The sequence below is a fragment of the Pituophis catenifer genome, unplaced genomic scaffold, assembly GCF_029215685.1.
Source record: "Pituophis catenifer annectens isolate HBS135680 unplaced genomic scaffold, rPitCat1.0.hap2 SCAF_1, whole genome shotgun sequence".
Lineage (NCBI taxonomy): Eukaryota > Metazoa > Chordata > Lepidosauria > Squamata > Colubridae > Pituophis > Pituophis catenifer.
In genome coordinates, this window is record NW_027256881.1 from 308,795,762 (window position 1) to 308,810,330 (window position 14,569).

At 39.0% G+C, this 14,569-nt stretch overlaps 1 protein-coding gene across 3 annotated transcripts in view; it reads right to left on the reverse strand.

The window, feature by feature from the left end:
• The window catches only part of SYNE3 (spectrin repeat containing nuclear envelope family member 3), a 91,041-nt gene that overhangs the window by 21,914 nt on the left and 54,558 nt on the right, over window positions 1–14,569 (reverse strand). For 2 of the 3 annotated variants that reach the window (XM_070931541.1, XM_070931539.1), the window contains exons 14-17: window positions 14,415–14,496; window positions 12,095–12,247; window positions 9,815–9,964; window positions 8,166–8,204 (exon numbers count right to left, since the gene is read on the reverse strand). In XM_070931541.1, coding sequence (XP_070787642.1) covers window positions 8,166–8,204; window positions 9,815–9,964; window positions 12,095–12,247; window positions 14,415–14,496 — 424 coding nt within the window. The remainder of the gene's footprint in view (window positions 1–8,165; window positions 8,205–9,814; window positions 9,965–12,094; window positions 12,248–14,414; window positions 14,497–14,569) is intronic. The other variant, XM_070931540.1, reaches the window with a different exon arrangement.

Below are 14,569 nucleotides of genomic sequence, written 5' to 3' on the forward strand. Positions count from 1 at the left end.
ATCTTAGCAAAGGGAATGAAAAAGGAAATGGAACAGATGGTGAAATTTGAACTCAGTTCAGTAACCTTGGTTATTTCTGCTGCTTAGCAATATAATAAAGATATGTGAAAAGAAATGTGGACCGAAATCAAATCATGACCTGTATCACAAAATATAGCTGGCACCTGATTTTTCTTAACAATAGCAGAGATATAAATCATCACAGTGTCATGTAATAACACCTTCTACACATTGAATGCAATGGTATCACAAAAGGTGGCCTTGGATGCTACAGTTGCTGTTTTATTTATTTTATTTTTCATTTTATTTATTTGTGTCCCACCTTTATTATTAATTCAAGGCAGTGAGGATATCCAACACACCTTCCTCTTATTTTCCACACAACAATCCTGTGAAGTCATCCAGCTGGATTTCCTGGCTAAGGTGGGTCTTGAACTCATGGTCTCTCTCTTTCTAGCCTGGTGCCTTAATCACTTGACCAAACTGTCTCTGAGTAGCCAATCTCTGGGGAGATAAGAGTGAATTTAATCTGCTCTGCGTCTCACTTGGTTGCTTTACCAACCTCTTTCCTGGAGGGGAATTATGCAGCTTGCACAGAATAGTAGCAAGGGGACAGCAGGGGAAACAGTGGCTATATTTGCACAATCACATCTTGAATGAGATTATATGAATCTTTTGGGTAGTGCATGCACCCCTTTTGCAAACCCACCTGAGAAAGTTTCTATGAATTATAATTTCTCATTTTGCTTGAAAACCTTACTGGACTGTTTTGGAATAAATCAGTCCTTTCTACTTGTACAACTCAAAGCACACTGCACTAATTCTATAAATGGATAGACAAGTTTCAGGAGTTGGCCTACCAATCTCTAGGGCCTTACTATAAATAGCATTTTCCAGATTCACTGCTTCTACAGGATGGCTACACTCTAAGACAAGGAATATTTCCAAAGTATATACTGTAGCAGCTTCTCATGACCTAGGGCCCTCCTTACGTGTTGAGAGCACATTTACATGGCTTTTGGGATTCTGGAAGCTGTGGTCCAAAACATCTGATAGGGATTAGGATGAAGAACTAGGATGAATGAAAATAACCATTCATTTCAAGTTAGCAGTTTTGTTTGGACAGTGCAGGGAAAAGATTGCAACAAGGGGACAGGAATTCCAAGTTCAAAAGGGTTATAATGCCTTCTTTCAGGTAAAGTTCTCAGCACAGAAATGAAATATTCCCATGCTTTAAAGGTTATGCTATTTTGGGTCCATTGCCCTTCCTGTGTTTCCTTTATTCTGGATGAAATTTCAGAGTGAGTGAGTCTTAACTTCAAACAGAGCCTGGGAAACTTCAATAAACATGCAAAGCATCTGAATCAAAGTTGTCTTAATCTTGAGGCATAAGGGGCAGATGCTCATAGAATGACCTATCTCTTGAACACTGAATTCTTGATGTGCTGGTAATAATTTTTTGTATTTTCTTTACAATACCAATCCTCAATCTCACCGAGGTTTTAAAAACGCAATGACCTTTATGTCCTTGACAACTGGACATGAATTTTCCTAGCCTTAAAAGTGAATAAATTAGGCAGTTAATTTCTTAACTGATTTGCTCTTGGGACCTAAGAAGAAAACATCAAAGGGTTAAGCTGTCAATGGTAGAATTTTATCAAACAACCTTGACCTATAAGTTTTTTGGAGTGGAAGTGGCTATACTAAATGTAAATGAGGAGGCGGCGGAGGAGGTGGAGGCAAGAGGCAAAATCAAAAAACAAAGCATATGAATTAACGATCTGAGTTTGTATCACTACATTCACATTTATAGTTTTGCCAGACAAATTTGATCAGCAGACAGAAAGAAGTTATGGAAGATAAAATCCAGCAAATTGGGGACTGGAACAGAAGACAGCATTGCTAAAAATACTTCCTTTAGCAATCCAACACTTGATTCCTGGTTAAGTAGCAAAAGCTACCTATAGATCAGACATAAATAATGGAAATATTAATTCAATTTATATCCCTCTCTTTTTTTCCAAACTGGGTGGAAAAATCTACAAAAAACAGATTGTCTATGCCTACAATCTTTTTTCATGATCAACCTGCCCAGAATTAAATGTAGTATGAGCAGAGGTGGTATTCAGCCGGTTCGGGCCAACCGGTAGCTCCGACGATCAGTTGACTCCGCCTACCTGTCCCCGCGCTATCCTGTCCTTTATTTCCTGCTTTGTAGCGCATCTCAATTGCGCGGCACAGCTGATTTCCCCTCCTTGCTGTTCTACTTACTGTTGCTGACTTGGAAGGTAAGCAGCGGAGCTTCTAAATGCGCTGTGCGCAAGCGCCTTAGGCACGCACGCTCACTGAACCGGTTGTTAAACTGGCAGTATTCCACCACTGAGTATGAGTCTAATCTGTGACTGATTTTTAATACAGTTTGTGAGCCCTGATTGATTTTCAGTCTTATTCCAAAACATGTCCGTTATGAGATCTATTTTTTCCATACATCTACCTATTTGCACAGAAAGGTGGGATATAAATAGAAATGGTCTTTTCTACTTGCATCTTGCCCTCAGGATGTAATTTTCTAACCCATCTCTGCTACCCTGAAGTTAGACCCACAGGAAAAAAAAAAGTATTTGCAAATTTAGCATTCCTGCAATACTCGGCCTCCCACCTTCTCCCTTGGTTTTTGCCAGATCATCAGCAGAGCCTGTTATCTTGTGTTAATAACTCGGCCAGTTACCATGGAAATGCCCAGGCTGTCACAACTTCAGCATTGTGATGCCTCTGCAGGATCTAGGAGTAGGAAGCACACATGCTTATTACAAATCGAGAGTCAGTCAAAATGTTACTTTCTTAGTTTAGCAATGTGAGCAGAGAACTGCACTATCTGAAGCCAAAACCTTCTTTTGAAGGCCTGTGAAGACAGCAAGTTTAAATGCAAAAGGGGGAATGACCAGAGGAAGGATAGATGCAATACAGGTAGTCCTTAACTTATGACTGTTCATTCAATGACTGTTAAAAATTGCGATGGCACTGAACAAAAGAATTTACAGTCCCTGCCCAAAGTTACAGCTGCTCTAGCACCCCTGCAGCAATGTGAACAAAGTTTGAGTCTTTGGCAATATGCATGCTCTAATGACCAACCACAAGTATACTGCAGTGGTTCCCCCACCTAACATCCCCCCATCCCATTCCACTGGGCCTCCCGGGCCTTGAGCCTGCTTCCCAACCCACTGGATCCCACACTGTCGCCCCCCACCCCAACACCCTCATTATGGCTCAGTCACTTACCTTTTCCATAGATCTCCTTTGGGAAGCAGGCAATTTGCTGTGTGGTCTTCTTACATTGAGGCCATGTGGAGCTGTCCCAGAAATGGCACCATTTTGGGACTGGCTGCAATGAATTCTGGCTGCTCCAAAATGGCACCTGCTTCTGGAACAGCATCACATTGTCTCCATACTGTACAATCAATCTGGAGTTTACAAACTCCATAAATAAGAACTGGGGTCATTAGGTGAGGCAATCAGATGTTTGCTTTGCTTAACAACTGTCACAATTTGCATGCTCCATTACAGTTGTAAGTTGAGGACTACCTGTATAACAAGGACTTTCAGGTTTACAACAAGCTGCTTTATACCAAGTTATTCCCTTAATCTGACTAGATTAGAGTTGTCTACATCAGCGTCTTCCACCCAACATCCTTCAGAAGCTCTGGGAATGCCGACTCCCAGAATTTTCAGCCACCATCTTCTGGCTAATGCAGCTGTGTATTCTAAAAATCTCAGACTAAACACTTCCATTGGACAATGGCTGGGGAAGACTGGTCTTCATTAACCTTCCTTAATTCTTGTGTCTAGATACATCAGAACACAATTCTTGTGGTTAAAAAACATATTTCAAAACTGGCATGAAGCTCAGTGAAATTCAAAGAAAAGGACCGTCTCAGCTTGTTGCTCTCAGAGGGTTACTAAGTATGCAGTGAGATATAATACAATAAGATATACTGTATAATAGCTACCAATTCCCCTACAAGATTAATACAAAAGATAGCACTGTTACTTTGGCTAAACTACAATTTATTTATTTATTTGTATTTTGTCAAGCACGTATCTGATAACAGATACAAGTGTAAACATAATTATGAATACATGAAATGGATACGAATAAAAGGAAACATTAGGACAAGGAATGGTAGGCACACTGGTGCGCTTAAGCACGCCCCTTAAAGACCTCTTAGGAATGGGGTGAGCTCTACAGTAGACAGTCTAAGGTTAAAGTTTTGGGGGTTTGGGGAAGAAACCACAGAGTCAGGTAGTGCATTCCAGGCGTTGACAACTCTGTTACTGAAGTAGTATTTTCTGCAGTCAAGTTTGGATCGATTTACCATGAGCTTGCATCTATTGTGTGCTCTTGTATTGTTTTCATGGAAGCTGAAGTATTCATTGGCTGGTAGGACATTGTAGCAGATGATTTTATATACTACGCTTAGATCAGACTGAAGACAGCTAAGTTCTAAATTGTCTAAGGCCAAAATTTCAAGTCTGGTTCTTGCAATCCTACAATTCCTGCGATCCCAGCCAACATAGCCAATGATACAGGGTGCGGAGAATTTTATTCAGACATATTTGAGGGATCACAGATTTCCTATCATTGCTGATTTTCTTATTTTCAAGAAAAAGAAGAAAAACCCCCACTGTTAAGTGACAAAGTCTCTGTTTTGAATGCAGCAGGTGCTAGGAACTGTTCTCAATATATGACAATGTCTTACTATATTTCTTGCCATTCTGCATATAACTCCTGGGTTTTTTTATATGGACGCCTGAACACAATTGCTTGTCAGACAAAAAGGGCTGTACTAATATTATTCCTGGGCAGCTGGACTAATTTCAGTAATAACACAACATCTAAATAAGATTAAATTGCCTATCCTTCCTTTCAAGTTACACTGTGAGATGACATCCTGTAGCATCCCAGAGAAAGCGAGTCAGGCAATAGGAATTTAATAAATCTTAATTATTTGTATAGCAAAGAACTTTAATAAGATTGTGCACTGTGCAAAGAAAAGCAAATCAAACTTCTGAACCCCAATAAACCCCAATCTTTCTTTTTTTTTTTATTGATGTAAGTACACTTGGGCAATATTTTCCATAACAGGGAAGTAAACATTTATCTTCATTATTTTTATATTTGTTTTTACAATGCTCTGAGGTATGCAAGGAGCCGAAGAATTATTGCTCATTGTCGAATTATGGAATAGCCACAGGATCCAGGATCTTCAATTTCTCATTTTAATCTTCTAATCTCTTGTTTATGATGAAATTGCATTAGTGTATATTTTTAATCTGAACCATTCATCCTGATTCTGATTGTTGAATTATCATAACCCACTGATTTACAAACTATCCAACTGTATTTTACATGGGGGGATTGTATAAACCCTTTCTTAGGATTTCAGGCTATACATACAACTTTTCTCAGTGGAAATTAATGCATAGGACTGCACTGCATATGGCCACCTCTATTTTTAATAAAAAATGGTTATTATAGGCAGATACAACTATTGCTTCTCAGCCAGAACCGCACAGCCAAATAAAATATATATATCTTACAATAAATAATGAAAAATGGCCTTGGTATGTTCCTTGAACTTTTTGTTTTGGTACCCTTTTCATGAGATTTTTTGTCTCAATATCTGGCAATCTTCCAACCAGAATTAAATAAAGCAAGTTTTTATCCACCTTAGGAATGTAAGGCCTGACATTATCTGTGGCTTGTTTAAAATGTTGAAATAAATAACTCCCCCTTGAGTCCTTGTACATTGATCAAGAATGAAATCTGATGCCTCTTTACCTAGGAATAATCCCTGCAGAATTCTAGGATTTACTTCTGAAAATGAGCAATAACATATACAAAACTGCAGATTTTGCAGTCCATGTACTCCATTTCTCAGAATGGATCATTTTTGGGTCATTTTCAATCCCAGGAAGATCCTTCACCCCCAAACAAATGAACAAAGTAACCGAAATATTAGGATTAAATAATTTGCCTTAATATGGGTAAAATTAGACTATATATATATTTCCTGGTTCCTTTGTGATACAGTACATTGAGATTTTGCAGCAGATACTCAATGATTATCTCAGTAGATGGCAAGTCAATATGTAAAAAGTTATTTGAAGGCAAGGCATCTAAAACCCCTTGGCTGACATGCATCCATTTATGATTCTAGACACAAATGTGAAAGAAATTATCCTAGACTTCAGCTTCCCCATTGGGAATGTTGCCAGCAATCCTGCAAAAACAATGATTTCTGGGAATGTATACTCTCTAATCATTCTTTGTTTTACTAGATTTATTGCATTTTTTTCTTGTATTTTTTCAGAACACTTAGAGATTCATATTCCATACATGGATTTTCCTTGTATTTTCCCTCCATCAAACAACCCTTTGGATAGTTGTACTCAAGAGGGAATCCAAAATCTCCTTGTAGGCTTTTATGGCTGAAGGTGTATTAGAATCTTGGGCTCCTTAATCATAGTCTCACATCTTAACCGCACATTGGAAAAGCCATTGGAAAGTAATAGGGGGTAGAGAGAAACAGCTTTCTCTTTAGCATTTTAAAGGATCTCTTGCATTTTTTTAATATCCTGGAATAAAACAAGGCTGTTAACCACTCTCGTAATTGCCTTGGTTGCTCCCAGCAATTATTTGAAGCTAAGGAGAAGTTTCCTGAAAAAGGCTTTGAAATTTTATCATCTAGAATTATTCCAGGAAATCCCCAAATATCCAAAGCAAGTTGGCTAATAGAGAAGGAAAAAAACTACCTTGGGTTTCAAGGGAGCTATCCTATATGAATAATTATATGAATTTAAAGATCAATAAGAGATGTGATCAAAGGAAGAGGAAGAATTCCACATGGATATTTTGGAATGCTTAACAATGTAGATTTAGATAACCTGAAGCTACTTGGTTTTGCCATATAGGAAATTCATTATGTAATGCATAAAATTGGATTTTGAGATATCTGACCAGAGCTTGTGACTGGATAATTAAGATCAATATTGCTGTTCCTATGTGTACTCTTAGAGGTAGAAATATGACAGACCGACACACTGTGTGAAAGTAAAGACAGGCGTTTCTGTCTGAATCAACACAGATAGGCAGCGTAGTGCAAAAGGGCACCAATGTGCCCTTGGATATCTTACTTCAGCATTGTTAGTTATTCACATCCACTTTAGCAACATTTCAGATAACATTTCCCATGTAATAGCTAACTTGTGAGAGACCCACAATATGCTTTCGAATATGAATACCAGCCCCCAAATTTGACTGCCTCTGGCTTAACTAATCAGAGATTGCAACAGTCTGAATAATTTTCTCAGTGTGATGTTTTCCAGATCTCTTCAATTTCACAACTACGGCACCATCTTGGGGATGCCTAGTCTGCAAGGTCCCATGGATTGACTATCCCATCAGTCAAAATTCCCTACTTAACCCCTGACAGGTTGTAAACTCTTCAAATGATTAGGTACTGTTAAATAGCATGATTTACCACAAAGCAACACATGGCCACAGAAGTACAGAGGATGAAGCAGGACATAAAGTTATTATAATGAATCCAAGCCAACATGGAGATTATGAAGGTTAAAGTATTAGGATTACGTGGCTAGTCTACGGAGAACTAATAGTTATTGACTGCTTATCTGAAAATTCTTCAGACAAGCTGTCTGTTGAAGTCTAATTTAGTTCCTCTTCTATTCACAGCATAAACTTTTGGGAACAAAGAGATAAAGGCCTATTTGTCTAAGAAAAGCCAAACTTGAACTACAGTTTATATGTACTTAAACACCCAAAGAAACAAACACTTTCCATAGCTCTATGCAAACTATTATTCTGTCTTTATCAAGAACGTCTCTCTTTTTCAATTCTGGAAACAGTGATCAAGAAATATACTGTATCTATTACCTGTAATTACCTAAACCAAAAGACATTGGCCATCTAACTGATGGTTTAAAGGAATAATTCAACAATTATACTCTCCATAACATAATAATTTTACTTCAAGAATCTCTGAAGGCTATGCATATGTAATACAATAGTATGTATGTATGTATGTATGTACGGTATGTACACATACACATCCCTACCTTTTTTTTTTGGACAAAAATAGCCTTACCTTTCTGAATGGGTTTGGTTCTTTGAAATAGCTTGTCATCTGTTTAAAAATATACAAATTATAAAGCATTAATCAATGCTAGTACAATTTAAAGTGCAACACTTTGCTTCACAGGGTGGGATACTGTTTTAAAAAGTGCCTTCATTTGGATGGCTTAGAAGAGCAGACAGCTTATCTACTGAATTTTATAGTACCATACCAGTGGTGGGTTGCCCCCGGTTCAGACCGTTTTGCAAGAACCGGTAGTAAAACCAGTGGGAGGCTCCACCCACTGACCCGGATGTCATCAGGAAGTTTCTGTGCGTGGTCCCGTTGCGAACCGGTAGTAAAGGTAAGTATAACCTACCCCTGTACTATACCATTTAAATTCTAAATAGTTTGGTTTCTTAACAATTTAAATCAGACATCAGCTTAAGGCAGAAATGATTTAGGTATTACTGACCCCTACTGATGTGATATTACTTTGCAGGAAGTAAGATGGATAAAAAATATAGACCCATAAAAAATTAAACACATTAACTTTTCCTGGTATTATGTTTAATTCAAACGTGGGTATTGAGGAAAAACAAAATACTCTGCACCTACTAAAATAGGTTTTACTTTCTAAATATCAGAAAGCAAAGATTAGAACCAGACCAGCGAAAAGCAAAACTGGCTGAGAAATCCAACTTTACAATTCCAACAAGCTGAGTGGTGCTAGGTTTGAGGACACTAAACAAAAGTCCCATAGAATATATATTTGGCATCTCTTTTTCGTCTCTTTCCGAATGATATGTATAAAATAACAAGGCATACAGTACTAACAAGCTATAATTTCTCGAGGAGGAGGAGCCAATGGAATAAATTTATTAGACTAAGGTAGAAATGTTATACAAATCATATTCAATTATGGAAAGAAGGCTGTGTCCCTCCAGGTGTTGCAAATTAATATCTTTCACAACTACCCATGCTGGCTGGGACTGCTGAGTGCTCCAGTATTAACAATTTCTGGGATACATCTGTTTTCCATCCTTCTCCTGGAAAGTATAGGTACTACCATCTTTAATGGCAGCTATCTAATGTGTATTCATACACTAAACAATCAAAATAAGCGTAAATTTTTTGAGGGAAGAAACATGGTTGATTTTTTCATAAATAAGCTATTTGCTGTTCCTTTAGTTTTATGCTGCCAAGGAATTTGCATAACCACTATGAGATGAGCTGTTTTGTATTTTCTGTAATATTTGATCCTAGACAATTTTTGAGTGGACTGATTAGATTTATATTAAACATAGTTGTTCTGTTGGGCAGGAGGCAGTCTGTAGAATAATTTTAAAATAAAATTTAAGAATGTACAGAATAATTTGAAGAAATTCATAATCACACTGCTTCTACTGTCCTCAGATCATAAAACCTAAAAATAAAGGTAAAGGTTCCCCTCGCAATATGTGCTAGTTGCTCCCGACTCTAGGGGGCGGTGCTCATCTCCGTTTCAAAGCCAAAGAGCCAGCACGGTCTGAAGACATCTCTGTGGTCATGTGGCTGGCATGACTAAATGCCAAAGGCGCACGGAACGCTGTTACCTTCCCACCAAAGGTGGTCCCTATTTTTCTATTTGCATTTTTTACGTACTTTCGAACTGCTAGGTTGGCAGAAGTCATAAAACCTACCAATATCTTATTGGAGTCCTTCAGTTTGGATTTATAAAGCATCCATTGGTAACGCAATTCCTCTAGTTCATCCCAGTTCCGGCCAGCTGGTTGAAGATGGAGAAGTTCTTCAAAATGATATTGACCTTCAGGGACCCTTAGCTGAAGCTCCTGTAGGGAAAAGAGGTATCGATGTTGAAGGCTTGAGAGAGGGAATGAATAGAGCTCTGCCAACTTTGAAAACGATATAGGAATTTATTCTTATGGATAGTGTCAGACCTGGCACAAACTTAAACCTCTAATTAGAAAACAATCCTTGGCTCCATTTGCTGAGAAAGGTATATTTTATTAGAGATAAAGTGTATTGCAGTAATGCATAGCCAGAACTGAGCCAAAATCTCTATGTTATACTTTTTCCCACCCCAAGGTTACCAATTAAACTATTGCGAGCTGTTTTCTTAATGGTCAGTTCAATTGTGCTCTGGTATGCCACTCCCTCCTTCTTTTAGCTGACAGACCTTGAAGCAGCTTCCCAAGATGGCACTCTACTTCCGTTTTCCCAAGCATGCCTCCTTTCATAACCCTTCTCCATAGTTCACGACAGACTCTCATTGCATATCAGCGAAGCACAAACAAGGTCCAATAGTAGTACATATTGGAAGAATTTCAGAAGTATTTTCAAACAGAAAAAATTGTAGCAGGATTATCAATTCCACAAATACGTTAAAGCATAAACTTATAATACAATGTCATTCCCTGGCTTGAAACTTCATGTTTAGTATTAATCAGACTTTCAATTACCTTAAAATATAGACTTTGAAGTATTCTTGGATCTGTATTGATCAGGGAATCAGATCTAAGAATGAGGCTGGTCACAAGCTATGCCATTTTGGGGAAGGAAAAATCGGATCAGATTTATGGGTCTATTTGGATTATAATTAAGTGTTTGTCTTTAGCCACAATTTGTTTTTCTCCCCAACAATGCATTTTATAGCCATCAATTCAGCCATCGATAGATACATTTAAACAACATTTACAACTATTCAAAGGACACAATAAGAGCTAACAATAAAACAAAAAGACCAAAACCCATCCTCACCAGCACCCAACACCGAGATAAACAAGGATTAATCACAGACAAACTATCAAGCAGAAAATAATTCTGATCAAGCAACTACCAAGGAGAAAATCACACCCCCACCAACACAAGCAGGACAAGCTACTGTATATAAACAGGGAGCAAGCCCAACACTCACTCACACTAATGATGCTAACCAGTCAAAACATCTGAAAGCAAACAACCAAGCTCAGACAGCAACAAAGACTCCAGTAAATAGACCAATTCACACAATTCTTGGAATCATCTTACTGGCCTCCAATTTGTTTCTAGGATTTGAACATGTTGTTTTGATCTTGAAAGTCTTAAATCAGAGATGGGGAACTTGTTCCTCTGATTGTCACTAAACTGTACTACAGCAACTCTACCTGCATGACTGGAAGTTAAAGCTCAGGAGCAACTGGAAAGACATGGCTTCAAGAGCTCCTCCTCCCACTCCCAACCAGGGGTGAAATGCTACCGGTTCACTCCGGTTCGGGTGAATCAGTAGTGATAAAAACTACCAGTTCAGGCGAACCAGTAGTTAAAAAAAGCTACTGGTTTGGGTAAACCGGTAGTTAGCTACCAGTTTGGTTGAACTGGTAGTTAAAAAACCAGTGAAACCGGTGGAACCGATAGTTTAAAAAAGCTACTGGTTCGTCTGAACTGGTATTTCCAATGATCAGCTCTGCTGTGCGGTTTAGCTTCGCTAGAAAGCAGGAAATCCTGCTTTCTAGCAAAGCTAAATTGTGCGGCACAACTGTTCCCCCCCTCGCTGTTCTACTTACCTAGTGAAGTCTTCTTTTTCTGTGTGAAGCACGTGTTTGGTGTGCAATGTGCATGTGTGCGCAGCATGCTTTTGGCATGCACCGTGCATGTGCACAGCGTGCATTTGGCGCACACTGCGCATGTGCAGGCAGCAAACTAGTGGTGATTCAAAGAGTATTTCACCACTGCCCCAACCCACATTGGAGTTTGGAAGTTTCACTAATCAGAGTTTCTAATGACGCTACTGAAATTTGCTTGCAGAAGAGTCCAAATTCAGTTTTAGCATCTTCAAGGAGAGATAGAAAAGGCCCCTGTAGAGAACTCTGAAAATGTACTTCTAACTAGCCCAGTAGTCAAAACTGAATTCATAAACACATTTAACAACATGGTACCAAAATGCTTCAAGGTTAATGTGGAAATTCTGGGGTTGAACTAACCTTTAGCTTGCTGTACCTTGCCTCAACCTCTTCATTGTTTGATGGATTCAAGGCAAGAATTTTAGATAGCTTGTTGTTTTCTCTTTGCAACCATTGTTCAAAGTTCTTAATAAGTTGGAGCTCATTGGTATCTTCCCCCTTAGCCACTTTCCTCTGAATTATAGAAAACAAAGAAAAAGACATAATGTAGATGCAAACTAGTAAATCATCTCTTTCATATATACACACATTTTCTGAAAGTAAATTGCTTTTTAGTGTACAGAAGAGAAAGGAATTATTTCACACTTATTGATAGATTGAACTAGGGGAGAAATGACAGATATATTGAAAAGATTTTAAGTATCATCCTTATACACACTTGCACTGGTAAATAACTATTATTAAATAATTTGCTATAGTTACTTTTGAGATTGCAAAGTTTAAATCATGGGTAAGCAACCTGTGGCACACCAAATGTCATAAAAATAGTGAGGCACTTCTTTGAGGTGGTTGTGGGGCTACTTTGACTTGATTGTGGGACTTTTGTGCTCTCAGGAACATGAGAGCTATGCCAGAGGCTCAACTTATACTGGATAGGTCTCATCAGAGGAGCTGGATGAAGACTGTCTCTCCATAAACAATATGGTGGGAGGTAATTTACAGAAACCCATACCGGATCAGTTGTCACTTGGGTCAACAAGAACCATGTTAGGTGTTGGAGTTCCTGCATGTGTCATAGGACTCAGGATTGTTGGCTGAGCAACCAGGGCCAGCAGTTACAAACTACTGGAAGAAAAGCTTGTCTGTACTATATTAAGAATCCTCCCTTCTTTGGTTGCTATGTTGCTAATTTTAGTCTCTTTTAATCCGGAATAGAAACAAAGATTGAAAACAAAGAAATGACAATGTGTTATTACAAATCGAGTCCAATGAGAAGAGGGCTAACTGAAAAGAAAGCACCAGTTTTGGAGCCTGTACTGATAAGACAGCTTCTATTTTTGATAAGGAAGTCCCAAAGGATCACCTTCCCAGAATATTTTGACAAAGAAGGCACAGGACTCATCCAATCCTGTTTCTACTTGGGAAGTTGGCAAAATGTATTTTATCTGACCTTTGGAAATACTGCCAGTTAAAAAACTGCTGCAGCTTTGTAATTTTTCTGCGATGGTTAGAAATAATTATGTTAGTAGCACAAAGTTTTTATTTTTAGGCCATGTGCTTTTTACTATAGAATGTGTGGTAGAAATGGGGATAAAGGAAAGAAATTGTTCTATTCAAATAAGGCATTAACCAATTCAACTAGGATACACTAACACCGTGATGGCGAACCTATGGCATGTGTGCCACAGGTGGCACACGGAGCCATATCGGTGGGCACGTGAGCTCAGCTCTGGCACACATGTGCGCACCAGCCAGCTAATTTTTGGGCCTTTTGGGCCCACCAGAAGTAGAGAAACAGACTGTTTCCTGCCTCCAGAAGGCCTGGGGGGGGTGGGGAAGGCCCGGTTTTTGCTCTCTCCAGGCTCCAGAGCCTCTCTAGAAGCCTGGGGAGGACAAAAACGGCCTTCCCCACTTCTGAAGTTGGCAAATGGGCTGTTTCCAGCCTCCGGAGGGCCTCCAGGGGTGTGTGTGTGGAGAAGGCCGTTTTTGCCCTCCCCAGGCTCCTAGAGAGCTCTGGAGCCTGGGGAGAGCAAAAATCAGGCCTACCGGGCCCACAGTGCCATCACGTGCCAAAAGCGGGGGGAGCACAGGGGGATTGCGTATGCATGCACGGGACGCATAGAATTATGGGTGTGACTCCCACAATCCCCCTGCTTTTGGCATATGATGGCAAAAAGGTTAGCCATCACTGCACTAACTTCATAAATAGCTCTCATTACGAATATGGAAAGGTCATTCCAATTAAACCTTTATATAGTAAAAGTACAGGTAGTCTTCAATTTATGAGCACAACTGAGCCCCAAATTTCTGTTGCTAAGCCAGGTATTTGTTAAGTGAATTTTGGCCCATTTTACAGTCTTTCTTGCCACAGTTGTTAAGTGAATCACTGCAGTTGTTAAGTTATTAAAATGGTTGTTAAGTGAATCTGGTTTTCCCATTGACTTTGCTTGACAGAAGGTCACAAAAGGTGATCACACGACCCTGGGACACTGCAACCGTCATAAATATGAACCAGTGGCAAAACATCTGAATTTTGATCAGGTGATCATGGGGATGCTGCAATGGTCCTAAATATGAAAAACATTCATAGGTCACTTTTTTCAGTGGCATTGTAACTTTGAAGGAACAGTTGTAAGCTGAGGACTACCTGTATTTCATTAAGCCTATATGGTTTTCTTACCTGTAGGTGCTCAGAAACATCCACTTTTTTGACTTGCGTGTTCTCTAAACAGGTTATCTTCTTATTCACATCAACTGCTGTCCTATTTGGATGGAAAGCGACTAAAATTAGCAACATAGCAACCAAAGAGGGGAAGATTCTTAATGTAGTACAGA